This window comes from Rhopalosiphum padi, chromosome 2 (assembly GCF_020882245.1).
Source record: "Rhopalosiphum padi isolate XX-2018 chromosome 2, ASM2088224v1, whole genome shotgun sequence".
Taxonomy (NCBI): Eukaryota; Metazoa; Arthropoda; class Insecta; order Hemiptera; family Aphididae; genus Rhopalosiphum; species Rhopalosiphum padi.
The window spans coordinates 80,140,243-80,160,560 of NC_083598.1; the positions used below are offsets into that span (position 1 = coordinate 80,140,243).

Genomic DNA, 20,318 nt, shown 5'->3' on the forward strand with positions numbered 1-20,318 from the left:
GTTTGAAGTTAGGTCTAATTTGATATCCAACGCCACCTCCAAGGTGAAAAATGTTATCAACTACTATTACAGTATCACGTAAAATAAATTCATTGCCGATTTCAGAATTCAAAATTTAAAATAATAGAAAAACAGAAATGTTTAAACAAAATCAATTTTTGACAAAAATATATTTTTTTTTTGTTAAAATTCAAAAACGAATAATCAAAAAATTTTTACTAATTATTTAAGTTATAATTTTCCATATACAAATAAATAAATAAATAACGTATAATTTAAAAACTTTATATACAAATAAAATTTAATTACCAATAAGAACAATTTTAAAGCTTTAGTTCACAAAAAAATTTAAAGTGTTTGAAGTTTGAATTTTAACAAATTTTGTAAAAATTAAGAAAATTAGCATATCATTTTGTGGTTAGAAGTTTATAACATTTTTAATAATCAAACTTAAAATTTTAAAATTTAAAACAACTTTAGTTTTGCAACTTTAATGTACTTCTAAGCAAAAACTAATCTAACACTTAAAAAAATTCTATTAATTTATATTTTTTAATAAACATCATCGATCATTGCCACAAATGACTGTATTGTTTATTTATCTTTAACCATATTTTCATTTAATTTATGCTTTATGTTATTTTATTAATAGCATAATTTGAATTTAAATATACAAAACAGTAAAACAGTACAGTACTTACTTATTTCATAATTTTTTCATGTTATGAAAGTATCATTTAAAATTTAAATAATTGTTAACATTTTTTGTATACTGTGTTAACTTGGTCAAATAGTAACTTTTAATACAAGGTAAAAATATTTTTAAAAAATATGCTAAATTGGGTATTAAGTACTATTATAGTGACATCATGCTATAACTAAATACTACCATAGTCCATAGATACAACTTGGCATTAGAAAAAGGGTTTGGTGCTAGTGATATGCTTTTGTAACCTTACCTTTAGATATTATCACAATTGAAGAAGCTTTTGACTATCTTAAACTACGGGTATAAGTTAATATTAACAGTCTTAACATAAACTATGGACTTAATATAAACAATTTTTTGTCTGCGCCTAAAAACTTATACTAAAATAATTGAATGATGAAGCTTCCAGTACACTTCAAAATATTTTCTTAAAACAGAAGTATAAATTAGTATTGTGATATATCTCAACTTTTGAATAAATGCGACACAACAGATGATAATATAGTTATGAAACCAAATATAATTCAGCAATATATTCAGGTTTATTTAAATTGAGATACTAAATTCAGACGATGGTGAGGTTTGAAGAAAATGTCAATTAGTCAATTTCGAGTATATTTCAATTATTTAAATCTCCAATTTGTTATTAATATTCTTAATATTTCACCAGATATTTTCATACATTGGAGCCCCTTTCAAATATAATATAGGATCTAGAAAACATTTTGGTAATCGTACAATAACGTACATACATATATATATATACAGGTAAGACACTAAAATACAAACAAAATTAAATCCTTAAACATTTACACGGAAGAAAACAATATTACTCAAGAATAAAATAAATATATATCGCCCTAGTAAATGCAATTAAATAAAGCAATAAAAACATTATTCATTAATACTTATTAAGTTTTATGAACATAATAATTGGCATAAATTAGTTCAATAATGCTGAACATAATATCTCTTACAAAATTCTGAAATTATTTTACTTTTTTATTTTATTATGCATCTATGTATGAATAATTCAAAAACAATAAAGTAGGAAACAAAGTAAAAAAATAACATTAAATGCAACTTAAAGTAATAATAAAAATGAGTTATAGTTTTTTATTTTATTTAATACATAAACGACATTTATTTATATATAATTATTTTAATTTAAAAGTAAGTTTCTGTATCACCTAATACTTAACTTTGAAAAAAACATATATATATATTTATATTTATATGTATGCATATAATAAAATATAAATACATATATATTATATGAAGTACGACTTATTTGAATTGACAATACATACAAGAGCGTGTATTTTCAAAATAGTTGGTTTCCATTATAATAAAAGTCAATGAGAGGAATTAATAATAATAATAATAATAATAAAAAAGAGAGATGGGAGTATATCAGTTTTGGCCACTCCACTCCACAAAATAGAGGAAGGCGCGATTTATATAATTTTTTTTTTTTATAATGCTATATAATGATGGCAAATAAAAAATAATACAAAATCGCATTTTAGATAGAGGGGCCAGGAGGGTTAAAGGATAAGGGATCCATTGTTTAGTTTTAATTTTAGCGATTACCTGAAACAAAAATTGTTGTACATTATGATGTAATACACTAAAAAAAAAATATATAAAATTATACACTTCGTGTGAGAGATTTTCTTTTAAATATTTGTGCACAATTTTGAAAATTGAAAAATAAAAAGATTTGAATTTCAGATTTGACATTGCTTTAATTAGTTGCTGAATTTCAAAATATTTATATCAATATATAAATTCAAAGCTAAAATTAAAGTACATGAAGGCTCAGTTCTTGCTCGCCTGGTTCGCAGTAGCTAGAAAAATATTAATACACATTTGTTTTTTGTTTTTCAAGTTTTTTGTTATTCTTATATTATGTTAGAATTATAAAAATAAAAAAAAATTACGATTGAAAAATTGAACAAACTGTGAAAGAGTTACTATATCAATAACCATTAAAAAGGACAACACATCTGGAAATACTGTCAGGTGTTTTTTTTTTGTTTTTTTAAATACAATTATTTTAAGAAATTTCAGTTTGTTTATTAAACAAAGATCATAATTTTTTTCCATTAACATTTAATTGGTTCATCATGGATTACCTAGGGTAGCTGACGTCTGGGGGGGAAATGGTTGTGGTCCTCCAGCTGCAGCCGCGCCGGACACAGGTGAGCCGCCTTGTGGTACAGCAGCATTTTGTCCATCATTATTGTATTCCTTTTGTTTCAACATAGTCCAATCAAATATGTAATCATATTGGTGATTTAACGTTCTAAATAGAATGCGGAATAATTGTCTCAAGTACATATAGTCTGGTGATTCTTCAAATCTTAAACCTCGGCTGTAGTTTAGGAACATGGCGAATTCTGCTGGCAATCCCTAAATTAAAAGTAATCCATTAAATATTTTTTTCTAGAGTTGTATGTAAGTCAATTATTAAACAGAAATGTTTAATATTAAAATATAACTTTATTACTAAGGAAATTAATTAAAATATTTTTATCTATTATTATGTAATATTTGAATATTAATATATCAAAACAAAATACAATGAGTAATAATACACAGTATGATTATTTTGAAAGTGAACATTCAAAAAGTATAACAATTTCAGAACAGGTAATTTTAATTTTCTAAAAATATTAAATTTTAATACTTTTAAAAGTTGTTAATTTTTAATGTTAAAAGAATCATCACCTAAAAAATAAAAGAAAGACTTCTGTATAAACATTTAATCTTTACTATTTACTAAGCTAAATATAATGCATAATGCATAATAATTAATAAACTAAATTTATACAATAACATTGCTAATAAATCATACATTTTATTATTCAACCTTATATTAACAAGTTTAATAGTTTTTTAATATTACCTTGCATAGGAATTCGACAGGTGTTGACATTTTTTTCTCACTAATTTTTTCATATTTTTGCCTTTTTGTTGCTGCCTAAAATAAGTAAATAATTATTTATAAACTAATTTAGAACACTATTATTATATAATTTATTTTTAAGTAAACATGCCCAATTCAAAAATTATTATTATACCTTTAATCCTTGCCATGGCAAACATCCTTTATTAAAATACATAAGTACATATCCCAAGGATTCAATATCATCCCGACGGCTAAAATAGAAAAAAAAAGTATTGAACATTTAAGGAGTATAAAATAAATATTTAATTATCAATGTGTAATAATAACCTCTGTTCAATTCCTAAATGAGCATTGATAGAAGCATAACGGGCTGTTCCTGTAAGATTTTTATCCTCACGGTATGAAATATGCGTTCTTGTACGCATATCTCTATATTTTTTAGCCAATCCAAAATCAATAAGAAACAACTAAAAATAAAGAATTGTATTTATTTATGTTTAATTTAATTCAAAACAAAATAATATGATTTACTTTATTGCAATGACGTCCAATTCCCATAAGAAAGTTGTCTGGTTTAATATCACGGTGAATAAAGCTTTTACAGTGTACATACTCAATACGACTGATCATTTGATCGGCAAGCATAAGAACTGTTTTAAGTGTAAACCGCCGTGAACAAAAATTGAATAGATCTTCCAATGATGGACCCAGTAAGTCCATCACTAAGATGTTGTAGTTTCTTTCTAATCCAAACCATCTATAACCAAAATATTAATTATAATTTTTTAACATTCAAGCTACATTATACAAAATATATATTTTTGAATTAAATTTTTTATTTTTCTATCTCTATTAGCAATCGTGTAATTGTATTCTTAAATTACTACATATCTTTCTTATCATTTAACTCCCTTATTAAAATTATTATTATGTTTTTCATTGTTCATCATTTTGTATGTTAAATTGTTCTTTTATTTTGAGCCCATTTTACTATAAAAATAAAATGAAGAAATAATGTATGTATTAGGACATCATATTTTCCATTTCCCTGGATTAGTATCAATAAATGGTCAAGAATTTGTTAAATACGGATGATACTTCTTAACATTTCATAAAAACTACTAAACAATTTTGAAAAATCACTTAAAGTAAACTAGACTTTCAATTTCTAATCTATTCAAGTGCTACATGAAGGTTTTTAAGATTTTTTAAGCTAATAACTGGTAAATACAATTTATAAGAATCTCATTAAATTATAAAGATTTTTATCAAGCATAACATTTTTTATTAAATTTATAGAAAAAAAAACCTAAAACAATATAAATATTTAAAATTCTATAGCACAAGGGTTAAAATATTTCAACAATTATATCATGTCTAGAAAATTCTAACATGAATTTCTAATGGAAAATTCCAAGTTTCTACTAATGCAGTAATTCATTTTTTAATTACAATAAAAAATTATATATATATGATCAATAACTGGTTTGTCGTAAAAATTATTGTTTTTCATATTATTATTTTTCGTACTGCAAATGTTTTATCCTCAAAGCACCAACTAGATCCAATTTGTACCAAAAAGTAGAAACCATAATTAAAGTTTATGATTGAATTATTTTACCTAAAGGTAGTCAGATATAAGAAAAAAATATATCTATAAAACCTGAATTAAATACATTTACATATAATATTTGGGTTATTCATTTATTAATTATAGATGATAATTATTTCTATATCTATATTTTATTTGCATGCAAATATACAAATTTTAATACGAAGGATACTTAATCAAACTCTATTATGGATAAGTACACCAATATTTTATATAATAAAATATTAAAATGAATTTGATAAATTCGAAAAATGATTTGGCGGAATATTTAAATCAATAGAGGTCATAGATGTTTTTTATAATGATAAAAGTCGAAAAAAGTAAAACCCGCCTGAAAATAGAAAACGAAACCAGCATTATAGGCGTGGTATGTTTTTCACGAGTCTCTTTATACGCAACTCCGCCCGGTGACCTATAAACCTAATTTCCTACTTGCATCATCAAAAAATAAGATGGACCCAAATAATCGTTCACCCTTAAAAATCTCTCGTGCCGATTAATTAAAAATCATATTTTACCAAGATACTATAATAATTAGACATAAGAATATGTTATTATATTATATTACACCGATAGTTGATGAAAATTATATAATTTAGATGACTAAAAATTAAACGAATTAATAATTATGATTATTACATTTTGACTATATATTTTTTATCCATTTCACTAATAGTAATTAGATATTGTGACAATTTATAATGTAAGGTTTTTTAAACATAATATATTTCTTTGTATATAAAAATGAAATAATTAATACTAATTAAACAACAATTACAACTTAAACTAAAAAAAATGATGATATCGAAAAGTAAAATGCAGAATTAAATTGCATACAAATAAAGAGCCAACGAAGAACATTTATACGTTTAACAACAACGTAGGCAAGGTTAATTATTACTCGTAAATATATTTATCTCGATTTTTTAACTTTAGGAATATCTTTTGTCTAAATAAGCCACAAAGAAAGGATTTATAGTTGGGGACTTATTTATATAACATAAATACCATTCGATATCATTTACCTTGTCTGGTTTATACATGTGAATATACTGTACATATACTATTGAATAAATAATATTTATTAGTTTTAAACATTTTACATTTACTTTTGAGGTTTCCATTATTTGGATCAAATATTACTATAGAAACACCGCAGTGCAACCGAAACGGATGACTGATTCGGCATGAAGGAGACGCCTACGATTTTAAATTATTTATACCCATAAGTATAACAAAATAAATACGTGTATCAAATTTGAGGAAAATCGGATCTTTTCAAAATCGTTATTAAAATAAAAATGAAAACTACTTTCGAAATGTATAGGTATAATGTATAATAAAGTAAACTACTTTAATAATCGACAAAAATGAATTGAATTTGATAAACTTATTAACTGACCAGTAATTAAATATATTATCCAGAATATCTCTAAAAATAGATTTATAGACAATTTATAATGAAATCTATATTAAAATAATCAATAAAACCTAATAACAATACATTTACTAACTAAAATGTAAATAATTTACATATAATTTATAAAGTTTATCAATTATAAAAAAACCCTGGGGAAGTTGCTCTTCTATTAGAAATAAATTTCAGATGCACCTTTTAATTAAGTAAATCGCTTTAATGGAAATGTTAAATTTAAATTCGATGATAAATCATTGCATAGGAACAAATAGCGGTATACGATTTTAAGAGAAGACGATGAGTTGCCCTCTATTTCTAGAGATATTTTATATAATTTATTTATATTACTACCCAATGGTAATTTATTTCTCTGTCAGTGGTCAGATATGTCAAACTAAATCGTGCTAAGAACATTAGATATATTATATTAATACATTATTAATTAAAAGTTCTAAGATTTATATGCATATGCATATTTTTACTGGTTGATTATATTATTTGCTAAATAAACATAAAATATGATGCATGAATAAAGCGTGATTTCTCGTTGAATTATTTTACTCTAAAATTTAGAACATATTTCAACATTTCGCCGATTTTAAAACATAGGTTACAATTTTAAGGTCATATTAAGACTTTTTATTCGACAAAAATACAATGTAAAATTAATCAAATCTAAAAATGCTAATATTTGGTGATAATTTCAAATCTCTACAATTATACGATTTTGAATTAGAATATAATTGGATTTTAAACGAAAACTGGGTTTTCGTAAATATTTCTGTTTTTTGATTTAACATTGAGTTAAACAATGTACCTACCTATTTAATTACAAGAGCGTTTTTTTTAAGTTTGATGGTCCTCAAAATCAGTAAAAATACATTAGATTTAAACTTTAAGGGATGAAAGGTAGTCGAAATTAAAACTAACAGTATTTTTTTCTAAAAATACAAATAAAACAACAAAAAAAATAGAAAAATGTAAATTGTTTTTTGTAGGTAATTAATTTCAATTTTTTTTTTTAAACATTTAATTAATATAATGATATAATTTTTTTAATATCTTGCTCTTTTTGTACTATTTATAGACATTTTAAAATTTCTACTTTTTTTCGATTTGTTTTATACAATTTTTATTTTTGAATAAAAAAAAATTGAAAATTGAATTAAAAGATAATTTATCAAAATCATAAAAATTTACTAAATATTTGTACATTTGTAAATTCATAACAAGTTTAATAACAGATTTTCTAATGAGTATACTTTAAAGCTATATAATTTTTTTATAGACGATTTAAGTTCAAACGTATAATTACGATTTATCCTATAACAATTTTATTTGTTTTCTTATTGTTCAAAAAATATTAATTAATACAATTTAAATTGCTTAAATTATCATTATATTTTCATTATTTATACCACATACCTATTTATATTGGTCTGGTGTGCGTCGATATTGACTTATACGTTTATAACAGCTGGTAATATTATCATATGAAATAACATTATACTAATAACTTTATTACTATATATAATATTATGATTTGATATTAATTATAGAAAAATAAACTAGTAGTAGTAAATTAAATAAATAATATCCTTAGGTGACGACCATTTCTGCCCAGAATCGTTTTTCGTATGCAACTCAATTTATTTTTATTATTTAATTTAATTATTATTTTTAATTTTTTTATCATTTAATTTAAATTAAACAAATCTACTACAGTAATCAACTAAATGACGAAGTACACTTGATCTTAACTATACATCTTTTACAAATGAATTTCCAAATTATTTTAAAATTACTGAAACGACCAAAGTACCAACTAAATCCAATTAACTACCCAGAAACTATCATTAAAATTAAAAAAGTATATATTTTTACTACAAATGGTGATGACAGATGACAAAAAAAAAAAATACATTCATTATTTGGCTAAGAATCTAATAACCTTTTTAGATTTTTTTTATTTTTGTTTATCCTCTGATAAAGGTATTATCAAAACAATTGTCTTGTAAGTTATAAAGAATTATATTAGAGTGCTAACCATTATATGTGTAGAGAGTATAGACAGTATAGTACTATAATGTAAACACATTAGTCAACATAGGTAAATGTAAAACAAAAACGAAAATACTAAATGTCACGTTCATAGACAAATAACATTAAAATCAAAACTGTTCGTAATTATTTGATAGCATAAAAATACCATATAATGCACATGAATCAACATCTTCAAGAAATTTAACGTTAAACAAATATTGTATGAATTATAATAAAAAAGAAAGGTAGTCAAGTGGGTATCGATCTGCTGCATATTAGGTGTCGAGCGGGTCACTATAATGGGTGTTGAATTTGAATTTGATAATATATCATTGTGAAAAAAAAATGTCGTCAAAATTCTAACTACAAATCCATAAAAAAAAAATTGTACCTATATAATTTAAATATTTTTATACGGGTATAAGAATAACTTATATGGGTTCTTACATTAAATTTTCAAGAATTTTGACCCAGTAAATATTTTTTTACTAACATTTTGAAAACTATACCATAAATATAAAATGATAATATCGTATACCTATACACTATATACCTATACACTTGATGAAAGTTTAAAATTGTTGTGGTTATTCGTTTTTCAAATTACGAGTATAACAAAATAAAATTATCATTTTTTTCAAAATCTAGATAGCGTAAAAATTCCTGTTTTCCTAAATTTTTGTTTTACCAAATTATAAAAAAATACTGTGCATTTTTAAAATAACCTCTCTAAAATACCAATTTTCTATCTAAAACTATCCTTGAAGTTGAAAATCAAAACATTTTATTGACATATGACAACTTATCTCATATAAACACACACATCATCGTAAAATCAATACATTTATTGCTACACTCAGAATCTAAAATATTATTTGTATTTTTAATTAATATCGTACTATAATAAACTAAAATTACAATATAAACAATAATACAAAATATAGCCCGAACCTTAACCCTAATGTGTATAATATAAAATTAAATATATTTTTTTCATAAAGAATATTTTATCTTAAAATATTGTTTGTAAATTGTATGGTTAAAGATAACATTTCAACCTTGCAGTGCAAAATAGACAAATATAACGACTGAGAATATAAATATAATATGGGCTTAATAGATCAATTATTTAGGGAATTAATTATAATGTTAAACTAACAGAATTCATGGTCATCGAAATTCTAATATAAATGTATATAGCCATATAGGTCATATTTTAAAACTAAAAATACAACCTTGACATTACAATAATTCGGAAATACGGAATATCTAGATGTCCGGGATAACTATTATCATATGAAGTCAAATCTAACCTAACCATAATAGGCAGTGCTTGCATTGAAGGGGAACATGGGGGGCGGAGTCCCTCTTATGTATTAAAAATGTGAATGAGTAACCCCCCCTTCTAGTTGTATCCTAATCAATAATACATTTAAATATTAAGACACGCGCATATTTTTTACACTTTATAATCTCCCTCCTAATTTTTTCCAATTCAAGTACTAGAATAAGGTTTTTGAAAGGATTAATAAGTCGACTTATTGTTACATAGAAAAATTATGTCAACATAATATATTTAAAAAAATTCTAAACAATTAGTAGGCTAAAAAAGAGTTGAATACATTTTCTCATGAAATTCGAAATGTGTGTAATAATTTACTTCCAAACGATAATAAACAAAACCACTTAATAACTTTTAACAAAATTAATAATTTTACAGCAGTAAATTTAATTATAAATACATAATATACACCACAATTTTTATCGGAAATGTCGGTCAATATTTAAAAATTATTAGCCAAGTTAACCTTACACTGGGATGCCTTGCGATTCTCAGCAATCCTATGGAGTTCAAATATTTTATGTAATTTTTTTTTACCTATAACAGTTATAGTCTTAATTGTGAAAACTTATATAGATATCCTAACACATTAGTACAAAGATAGGTAAAATATAAAAAGATCATTGATCTGATGATTGATTATTACTGAACCATGCGTAAAATGTCAATAAAACTATTTTTTAGTCATAATGTATAAACGGTAATATGAAGTACACTTATAGTACTATTAATTAACATTTTTTTTCACAGTACAGTATTCTGTTTTATTATCGTCTATAATTGCCCATTAGACGGTACAGATTTCGCACGTGTTACTGTTATTTGGAGGGGAGTAGGGATTAGAACGTTCCGACTAAAATTAAATTCGTTTCGATATACAGTTCGATACTTTTATTTTCTTGTTGATGACCAAATGCGATTATTAACAAAAATAAATAAATGTTTAAAGAAAAACACGGCCGTTGGTTTCACAGCAATACTACGCTGGAACTGTTGTATATTAGACACGGCTCGCGTTATGCGTACCGCATACGGCGGAGTGCGAGTGCCGGACTGGCAAGTGACGACTGCAGCTGACGGGCCCCAGACGAAGACAATGATGAGGTTTAATGGCCCTAGAGCGACGTTGCCAGCTGTTGACCAGAGACCCGGCGTAGTACACTAGTACCGTAGTACGAGCAACGTTGCCGTATCGTTCGTACGGAATAGAAAAGTTTCGTGATAGGTAATATTCCGTGGCAGTGGTACATAATAATGTTATATTGTATATTTGTGTGTATAGTTACATATTATATTACTTATTTTATAGTGACGTCGGTGTGCTCCAGGAGAAAGAGCCGCCGGGAAAACATTGTTACATAACGTCATATAACGATAATAACATAACTACGTAGGCACGACGACGTCTATGTTGCGAATTCAATCAAAACAAACGTCTAAGTAATAAACTATTTAATAATAGTCTGTATTATTGGGCGATGGGATGGATATTTTATAATATTATTTATCGACCAACATTATTTTGGACGGTGACAAAAACAAAAACGATTTTTTAAAATTTTATTATAGAACACGGACACCGTGATTAATATATTAGATAACCGTAGGTAATGCACATTAATATTAATTATCAAAAAAACCTGAATACGCAAACATCATAATATATTCAATTAATTATATACTACACATCTTAAAATAATAATTTGCATATTTTACATATAATTTTAAGTATTACTTGTAATAAACAAAAATCATAAAACGAGAACAATGAAGAAACAATATTCAAGATTGTACAATCTAGTACTCAGAAACTTAATACATATGATTGTTTGTAAACTTAAAACACGTTTACTTTTGTTTAATATAATGATGCCAGTTCTACCTACACTTTATTTTAAGGGAGGCTTGTTGCTTTATGTATATACATTTAGTAGGACTACCCTCCTCCCATTCACCAACTAACAAAAAGTGAAATACAATATATACACTAAAATATATTTTTTTTAAACATTATGCATATTATTAGTATTATAGATAGACGAAAGGTAGAAAATAGAAATAATCATTTAGTTTAACAAAGAAATTCATTGGGCAAACCAACAGTAAGGTCAATATTGTTACAACCAAAAATACGTTAAATATTTTAAAATGAGAATAATATGTACAAACTAAAATTAAAACAAAGGTTGTATGTATATTGTATGACGTCTTAATAATTAAGACAATGATTGTATAACAATACCAATACGCGTTTATAATAATGTTTCAATCAAAAAATAAAAATATTATTGTTTTATATTTATGGATAAAAAAACATGAAGCCATATTTTAAATTTTAATGCTATGTTTTTTTTCCAATATATAATCCAATAAATGTGTATATTGGGCACAGTATGGCACAATACACACAAAATTTATATAATATAAATAAAAACCCAATATTTTGTAGCATTTATACCATAAAAATAGCTTTTAAAATAAATTATTAGTTATAACATATACCAGCATATGTTGTAGCTTTGTCTCCAGTTATAAACATATAATATACCAAATTCAAACAAAACCAATTTTATCCATTAGCTTTAATATTAGAGTAAATTAAAGGGAACAACATTATCTGTACATGGTTTTTTACGATATTTCAATTTAAAAGTGAGAACCGAGTACTTACAATACTGCAATTTAAATATACTCATAATTTGCCTAAAAATTAATGAAAAAAAAAAATATTGTAATTCATATTATGTTCTGGTTGGTCTAATAATATGTTAACTCACTCTAATATTAAACCAAACAATACAAAATTGGTTTAGCTAAATGCAAATCAACTATTGTTCGTACATAAGACTGATACAAATCATGAGGGTTTTGTGATCTTTTGGTAAATTGTCTTTAAAGATTATAACAATGTTTAGCCAAACACAAATTAACATTTATGAAAAAATGTTTCACTCAAATGGTAAAAAATATATTATATATTATAATATACATAAGACTATAATTTAAACCTATATGATTTTACAAAATGATTGCAAGAAATTTTATAATCAGATTTAAACTAATAAATGACAATTATAGTAAAATAATAATCATTTTCATGGGATTAAAATTAAAGTAAATAAAAAAAAAACCATAATTTTCTTTTCTTAAAAGACACAAAACATTTTGAAATTAATTTTTTAATGTTTAAGAACATTATACTATTTCTACTTATATTTTACACTTAAGGTATAGTACTTAAAAATAAGTTAATTCCTTTATATTTCATAAATATTAATATCGGATTCACAATTAATAATCATCTCGTAAAGACATTGAATTAATAATTAATAACTATAAGTTTCTATAATTTTATATCTCATCATTTTTATTAAAATAACTGGTTGTTTTTCAAATTTGTTAATCCCTAGACAATTCTATACATGTCCCATGGTTTAATTTTAATATAATATATAAGTATATAAGTACCTTTGTGGTACAAATATATTAAGTTTTGAGTCTACAGATAATATTTTATAAAATAATGATAAATTAACTTACCTCATATGTGGTATTCCAACTCCTCCTTGTAATACTTTATACAGTCTGCTTTCATATTGCAGCTGGGGATGGCGAGCTTTTGCACTTTCAAATTTTATTGCCACCTCCTAAAAAAAAAAAATGATCTTTTATAATTGAATGTATTTACAAAAAAATCAATTGTATGTAAGTAAATACATTTTTAAAACATATTATCTAAAAAATGTACAAATTTTATAGTATTAAATTAAACACTTACACCATTTTATTTTAACCACCAATATAAAATTCTAGACTTTATACTTAATACAATATAAATAAATATGATGTTATAATATGTTTGGTAAATATTACCTTCACAGTTCTATAATTTTAAAATATTTTTATAGTTCATACAAATGGTAAAGAGAAATATTTAATGTTAAAAGTCTGTGAAATTAAGCAAAGTAGAATCTTTAGATATTTCATGTACTAAATTGGTTTTATGCATTAGACTGATACTAAGATCACCCCCAGTTCATGCATTAAAAAAAATGTATAATGTATAATTAAATAAAAATAGGTGCAATAGGCAATTTATTTTTAAATCTACAAAAGAAATTTACATATTTTATAGGTACTTATAAACGAATAGTAAATCATACATAAATAAGCATAGCATATTAGGAAATTATCACATAGATAGAATATATTTTAATTATTATATATTTGAGAAAGGATATGTTTTTTGTTGTATATTTAACACCTTGGACCTGAATACTATAACCAAGGCTTAAATTTCAAGGTTTGATATCAGAACTATAGGAAGGTGTATTAAAATCTATTGATATATCAAATTATTTTTTTTAAGTAGAACAGTGGGCAAAATTAAATTTATAATTACCTACAAGATGTTTTTTAATAAAATCATTAAAAACTCTAAAGTTAAATTAATCTTTTTTTTTTTTTTATTGATTTTAAAAAGGTATTAAAAATGTAATAAATATTTTAAATATGGTTTAAGCTCAGATTTAAGTAAATAGTAATTTAATTAATTACAGATAAATATTAGTTTTAAAACTAGGTACATTCAGTTTATTATTATAACTTTATAAAAAAAATGACTTTAACACCTGTTTGTGAATTTTTCTTGGATACAGTATCAACTTAAACATGTTGATCCAGTTAATGGTGAAATCGAACAGAATTCTTATTCAGGCTTGGATTTATAGCATTTGCTAATTATTATAGGATTCAGATAAAAATAGCATAGTAAGCTATAAATTTGTTTCAGGGACTCCAAATATAAAATTTTATAATGCTATTTTTTGCATATTTGAAGTATTTTAGGTTTTTAGCTATTTTTCAAGTTTTGGTGCTATTTTTTGCTAACGTTTTATTTTGAATTTTAAAATTTGACAAAACATTTAATCATACAGTATAACTCAGGTAAAATAATTTAATATATTATTTAATTTATAAATAATAATTGAATTTATTTTATTCTTATTTCCAGATAATTTTGAATAGTTCTATGCTTAATTCAAGTAATTTTAGTAATTAAAAAATGTAAACAAACATTAGTTTTTAATTAATTATAAATGTACCAATGAATTCATAAATAATCTTTAGTTGTGAACTGAATACATTTTTATTTTTGCTATTTTTCATGTTTTTAGGGCATATTATAGCTCATATTTAATTTATTTTTAATGCTATAAAATAGCCCTGGTAATAAGTAAATTTTAAAAAAAATAAAAAAAAATAATGTATATACATTCTTGAATAAAACATGAATTAGTTTTTTGTTTTAAAAGAAATATTTACAGATTACTATTTAATGTAGTTTTATTTTTTTCTAAAACTTTAAATATTATTTTATTTGTTTATGAACTAATTAATACCTACTTCATGACGTCAAACATTTTAAAAAGAAATGTGTTGATGGATTATCAAAAATAGTATCCAATTTATAAAATAATAATTTATATGAAAATTATTGAAGTAAGTAGTTTTTTGATACTCTTCTGCTTCAAAATTTATGATTCCATCCAATCAGGCAGTGATGGAAATAATAAAATTAAAATTATGATAAGGACAAAGTTGCGAGTGTTCCAATCCGAGATGATAGAATTTCCTATAATAAATTTATTTAAAAATGCAATATATGAAACATATAAATTTAGACCAGATACAATTAACTTACTTATCATATTAATTATTCTATTCACTGTAGACAACTACCAGATAGTAAAATATCCTAATATTTTTTTCACATTTAAAAAATGTCACAACATATTTCATAAACAACCAGTGATCTTCTTATGCATTTAATAATTTAATTTCATCTACAATAGTGATTTAAACTTTATTTTTAATTTTAGTTAAACCATACAATCTAAAAAATGTTCTTCATGATGTTCTTAATAAGTTGATTTCTACTTTTTAATAATATTAACTAACACAGAATTAATTTCTAATTTGTATTATTAATGCTACTTAATGATAACAGTATAGTAATAATATAATATAGGTAATATACATTTAACAAAATGATACAAACTATGATGCTTCAATATAAAAATTGTTATTACATTTATCTCATCTCAATGAGAACAAACGCTGTATATAGTACTAATGGACGTATGGTTTACCAGGTGTTGCCAAGTAAATTCTATATCTCGTACAATGCCCATTTACAGAGGAACAAATAAGTTGATAAATAATTTCAATAAAGTACCTTAAAGTACCTATGGAATAATCATAAGTAGCCCACAAAATCGAGAGTGGAAAGTTGCGTACGACGTCCCCAAGCCCTAAGTACTCGCTACATTTACGAGAGGGCCACATAACACGTTATATAAATACATACACGCATAAATATATATATATAAATTATAAATATCATATTTAATGTTAATTTTACATACAGACATTCAAGTATACACGCGCGCATATACACAAACACGGTGTCATGCCCACACGCAAGAATGGTACAGGAGTAAACGGGGCGAGAAAATGAGGATAACAAAAATTAAGCTTGACATATTCTTACCTCGCCGTTGATAACGTTGAGCCCCAGAAATATCTCGCCGAAAGACCCGCTGCCGAGCCTCCGGACGACACGGTACTTTCCACCGCCTATATAATCGTGTTTGAAGGTACTGGCGACACTCGACATTTTGCGTACGACTTCCCGGACGGTTCACAGCTCCCAAATTTGGTTATCGACGGACGCGTCGGATGTGCCTGGGGGGCGGGCGCGCGCGCAGCTCGTTACTTATATTGTGTCGAAGATAATATTATACAAACTAACAAACTATTCGGTTTGCCGATGACTTATTCTAATGTTCACATAACGATCGACGAGACTGGAGAAAATCGACGAAAACAAAAAAAAAACAAAAAAAATTATTCCGATTACGTCCGATCGCTTTGTTGTTGTTGGCTCGTCTGACATTAATTTCGCCGCGACTCTAGCGACACTGGCGGTGAATAAGGATGTCTGGGACGACAGATTTCAAAGAGATCGCGGAAAAAACGGTCCTGCGCCACACTGTGGCCACCAGTGACCACCACCACACTTCGGCGCGCCAATGTTTCAAAGAAAAAACTACGGTACTCGCCGAAAACTGAGAAGTAGTCAATCTGTTTATTGTTTAGCTAGTAGCTATCCTATAATTACCATTGGTAATCGTTAATAATATCAAATATTATGTACTTATAAATCATAATGTTATAACATAATTATACACGTATATATTTATAGATTATACATATACTCTTTCCAGAAATCGATAATCGTCACTGTATAACATTATTTATATACATATATATATAAATAAATTAAGGTATAAAACTACAAAAAAATGCGATAAACGATGTTATAATAATTGGTGCAACTAAGGAATACTATAAGACCCATAACCTATAGTGGCTAGTCGAGTATAACTGTTAAATCTGTTTTTAAGATGGTAAAAATTTAATTCATAAACTCAGCTTAAGCTTTTTTTAAATTATAGGTATTAATGTATTATTATACTTCTATGTTGTACAGTATACATATAATAAATGATTCCAAATCATTTTATTTTAAAGAATCCTTTAACATTATCCGTAGGGCGGTAAACATCACGATGAGTGAAGGTTCCCATTGATCATAACTCATTACATTCCAAAAATGTGTTTTTTTTTTTAATTGTATTAAATAATTTATAAAAATTCTTAGTTAGCTATAGGTGCCTACAGCCTACAAATTGCATGACCCTTTTTTACAATATGCACTGTGCAGTAGGCGTGACACACATAATGGTAGCAATATAAATTTAAACAATGTGTAACTTATCGTATTATACCTACTCTGGCTACTCTTATATAATTTATAAATGGGTTCAACTTCATATTTAAAGCTTTGCCCTTTCCACACCATAAGACATCGTATGTATAGACATACGATACTTCGTACATGCCTATTAAATATACACGAAAATGTATACACTACAATTAAAAAAATAATAATAATGGTTGATCCTGGACTCGCTGGACTACCTATAGGCTATAATGGCTATTAATATTATAGTAAATTATATGTAGGTACCTAGTAATATAGTACATAATATATCATCATTACAAAATATAATACTTAGTAAAAATTATTTTTTAAATAGTAATAAGCCGAGTTTTTTGCTGGTTTTTTCATTAATTTATATTTTTCTATTTCATTAACATAGACAACTTTTGTAAATTATTAATACTGGCTGTGTTTAACATTGATAGATTAGGTACCTTTGGAATTTTATACCTACGGATTGACATTTTGTATTACCCTACTATTATACCTAACCAAGTTTACATATTATTCTAGATCGAATTTCTATCAATTATCAAATGGTAAATTCTTACAAAATATTTATATATTTAATTATTAAAAATTTAAAAATTTAAATTTAAATCTCCTTATATTTTCAGAAATATTGCTCAAATCACTGTACCTATAGTATACGCGTATACAGTGATTCACCCAAATATGATTACCCCCATTTTTTTTATTCAAATTCTGATTCTTTGAAGTTTTAAATAAAGTAAAAATCTTATTTTCAAATCCTTGAACTTTTTGGTGACGGAAACTTCTGTTTTTCAAATGAAAACCGCCTTTTTATTGTATATTATTTAATTGATATATTTTATTATTTAATATTGATTAACCCAATTCGAAAATTCAAACAGCTGTTTTTTAATTTTTGAAACAATGATCTTAAGGATAAAAGTCCTTAAAAATAGTTTTACAAAAACATAAAATAGATACAATATCAAATCTTAAATTGATTATACGAATAAGAAAAAAAGCCCCTTGCCAACATAATTATACTCTATATTATTGATTTTGTTTATTATTTATTTTAACATAATGTATTGTCGTGCTTTAAATAAATTTAATATAATTATATTTTTGTACTTTTACATCATATTTATTTATTTATTGGAATCCGAATAATAATAACACGTAGGTTATAGGTACCTAGATCATATAAATCATAAAACAAAATATTCTATGAATATTGAATATATAAAAAGTCACTTAATAAAATAAGTAATATTTGAATAAATTTGATCAAATATCTAGATTTGTTGGAAAGTGAAATTTTTTTGGGAATATATCACGTTGTAGCGTTCAAAAAATATACATATTTAATTAGAATTGACTTACAAATTACTGTAGAGAAAAACAGCATGATTTGCTATGGTAGTAACTAGTATGGTTATAATAACAAGGGTCAAGGGAGATACCGGGGTTTTGGGATACACAGATTTTTTCCGAGGATTTTATTTTGGGGCTTTTTTTCTAAATAACGGTTTTACTCGGGCCATTTTTATAAATTATTAATATTGATAGAGTAATATAAATTATTCAAATGTTCAGATAACCATATCCCCTATATATCTTTCAAATTAATTATTAATTATTATGGACCTAAATACCAAATAGACTTATTATTCTTAGTTATAAATTATAATGCAATAACTACCATTCGTTTAAATTTTAATTTAGGCACCTACATTTAATAAACATCTACATTTTCAGAAAAAGTATCGGCAAAATAATTTACTGTTTAAAAAAGGAGGAGGTTTGTCATTTAAAAAATAGAAGTTTATTTCTTCACGTGATACTCCTTAAGTAGTAAAAAATTTCAAGAATTTTAAAATATGGTCTTCAAGTAAAGATATTTTAAAGAAGAAAAAGCCCAAAAGGGGCGGGGTGAGCATGTTTAACGGTGCTTTTGTATGAAGCCGTAAATATAATTTTTATATAGGTATTATAAAGTAACTAACTAACAACCCTATAGTGATCGTTATGCCACGATTTAATTATATAACCATAGATAATTTGATAAGGACACACGAGTTTAGGAAATGACTAACAACTATAACAAGTACGTATGATGCTTATATCTAAATACAATTGAGTTATAATCAAATAACTGTTCACTGTACTTATTTAATGTAAACACGTGAACATTGAATAAACATGCACCTCGAGTATTGACGTATTGTCTTATTGTTGTTTTTTATAATATAAATTATTATAATACATAATATACTGATATACTTATATATTATATTTATATAACCATATAGGTAATATAATATAACTATACTATTAATCTATTAATATTATAGCCAGTTTTTACAATATGGTGTTATAATTTATTATACTAAATCATTAAGTTTCAATTATATCTTTAGTAAAATATACTAAAAGATATTTAGAATTCCACATTTTTA

The 20,318-nt window shown here is 24.8% G+C and overlaps 1 protein-coding gene across 2 annotated transcripts; it reads right to left on the reverse strand.

Moving 5' to 3' along the window:
* Nucleotides 1–1,305: 1,305 nt before the first annotated feature.
* LOC132920724 (casein kinase I-like) lies at nt 1,306–17,007 on the reverse strand. Of its 2 annotated transcripts, none has more exons than XM_060983357.1 (8): nt 16,591–17,007; nt 13,578–13,684; nt 4,155–4,380; nt 3,951–4,090; nt 3,796–3,874; nt 3,621–3,695; nt 2,848–3,124; nt 1,306–2,302 (listed from the first exon to the last, which is right to left on the reverse strand). In XM_060983357.1, the coding sequence occupies exons 1-8, from the start codon at nt 16,714–16,716 to the stop codon at nt 2,292–2,294; spliced, it is 1,041 nt and encodes a 346-aa protein (XP_060839340.1). In that variant the 5' UTR covers nt 16,717–17,007; the 3' UTR covers nt 1,306–2,291. The 2 variants fall into 2 exon arrangements, with proteins under 2 accessions (XP_060839340.1, XP_060839339.1); XM_060983356.1 differs by lacking the exon at nt 1,306–2,302 and adding an exon at nt 2,438–2,559.
* Between the last annotated feature and the right edge of the window lie 3,311 nt (nt 17,008–20,318).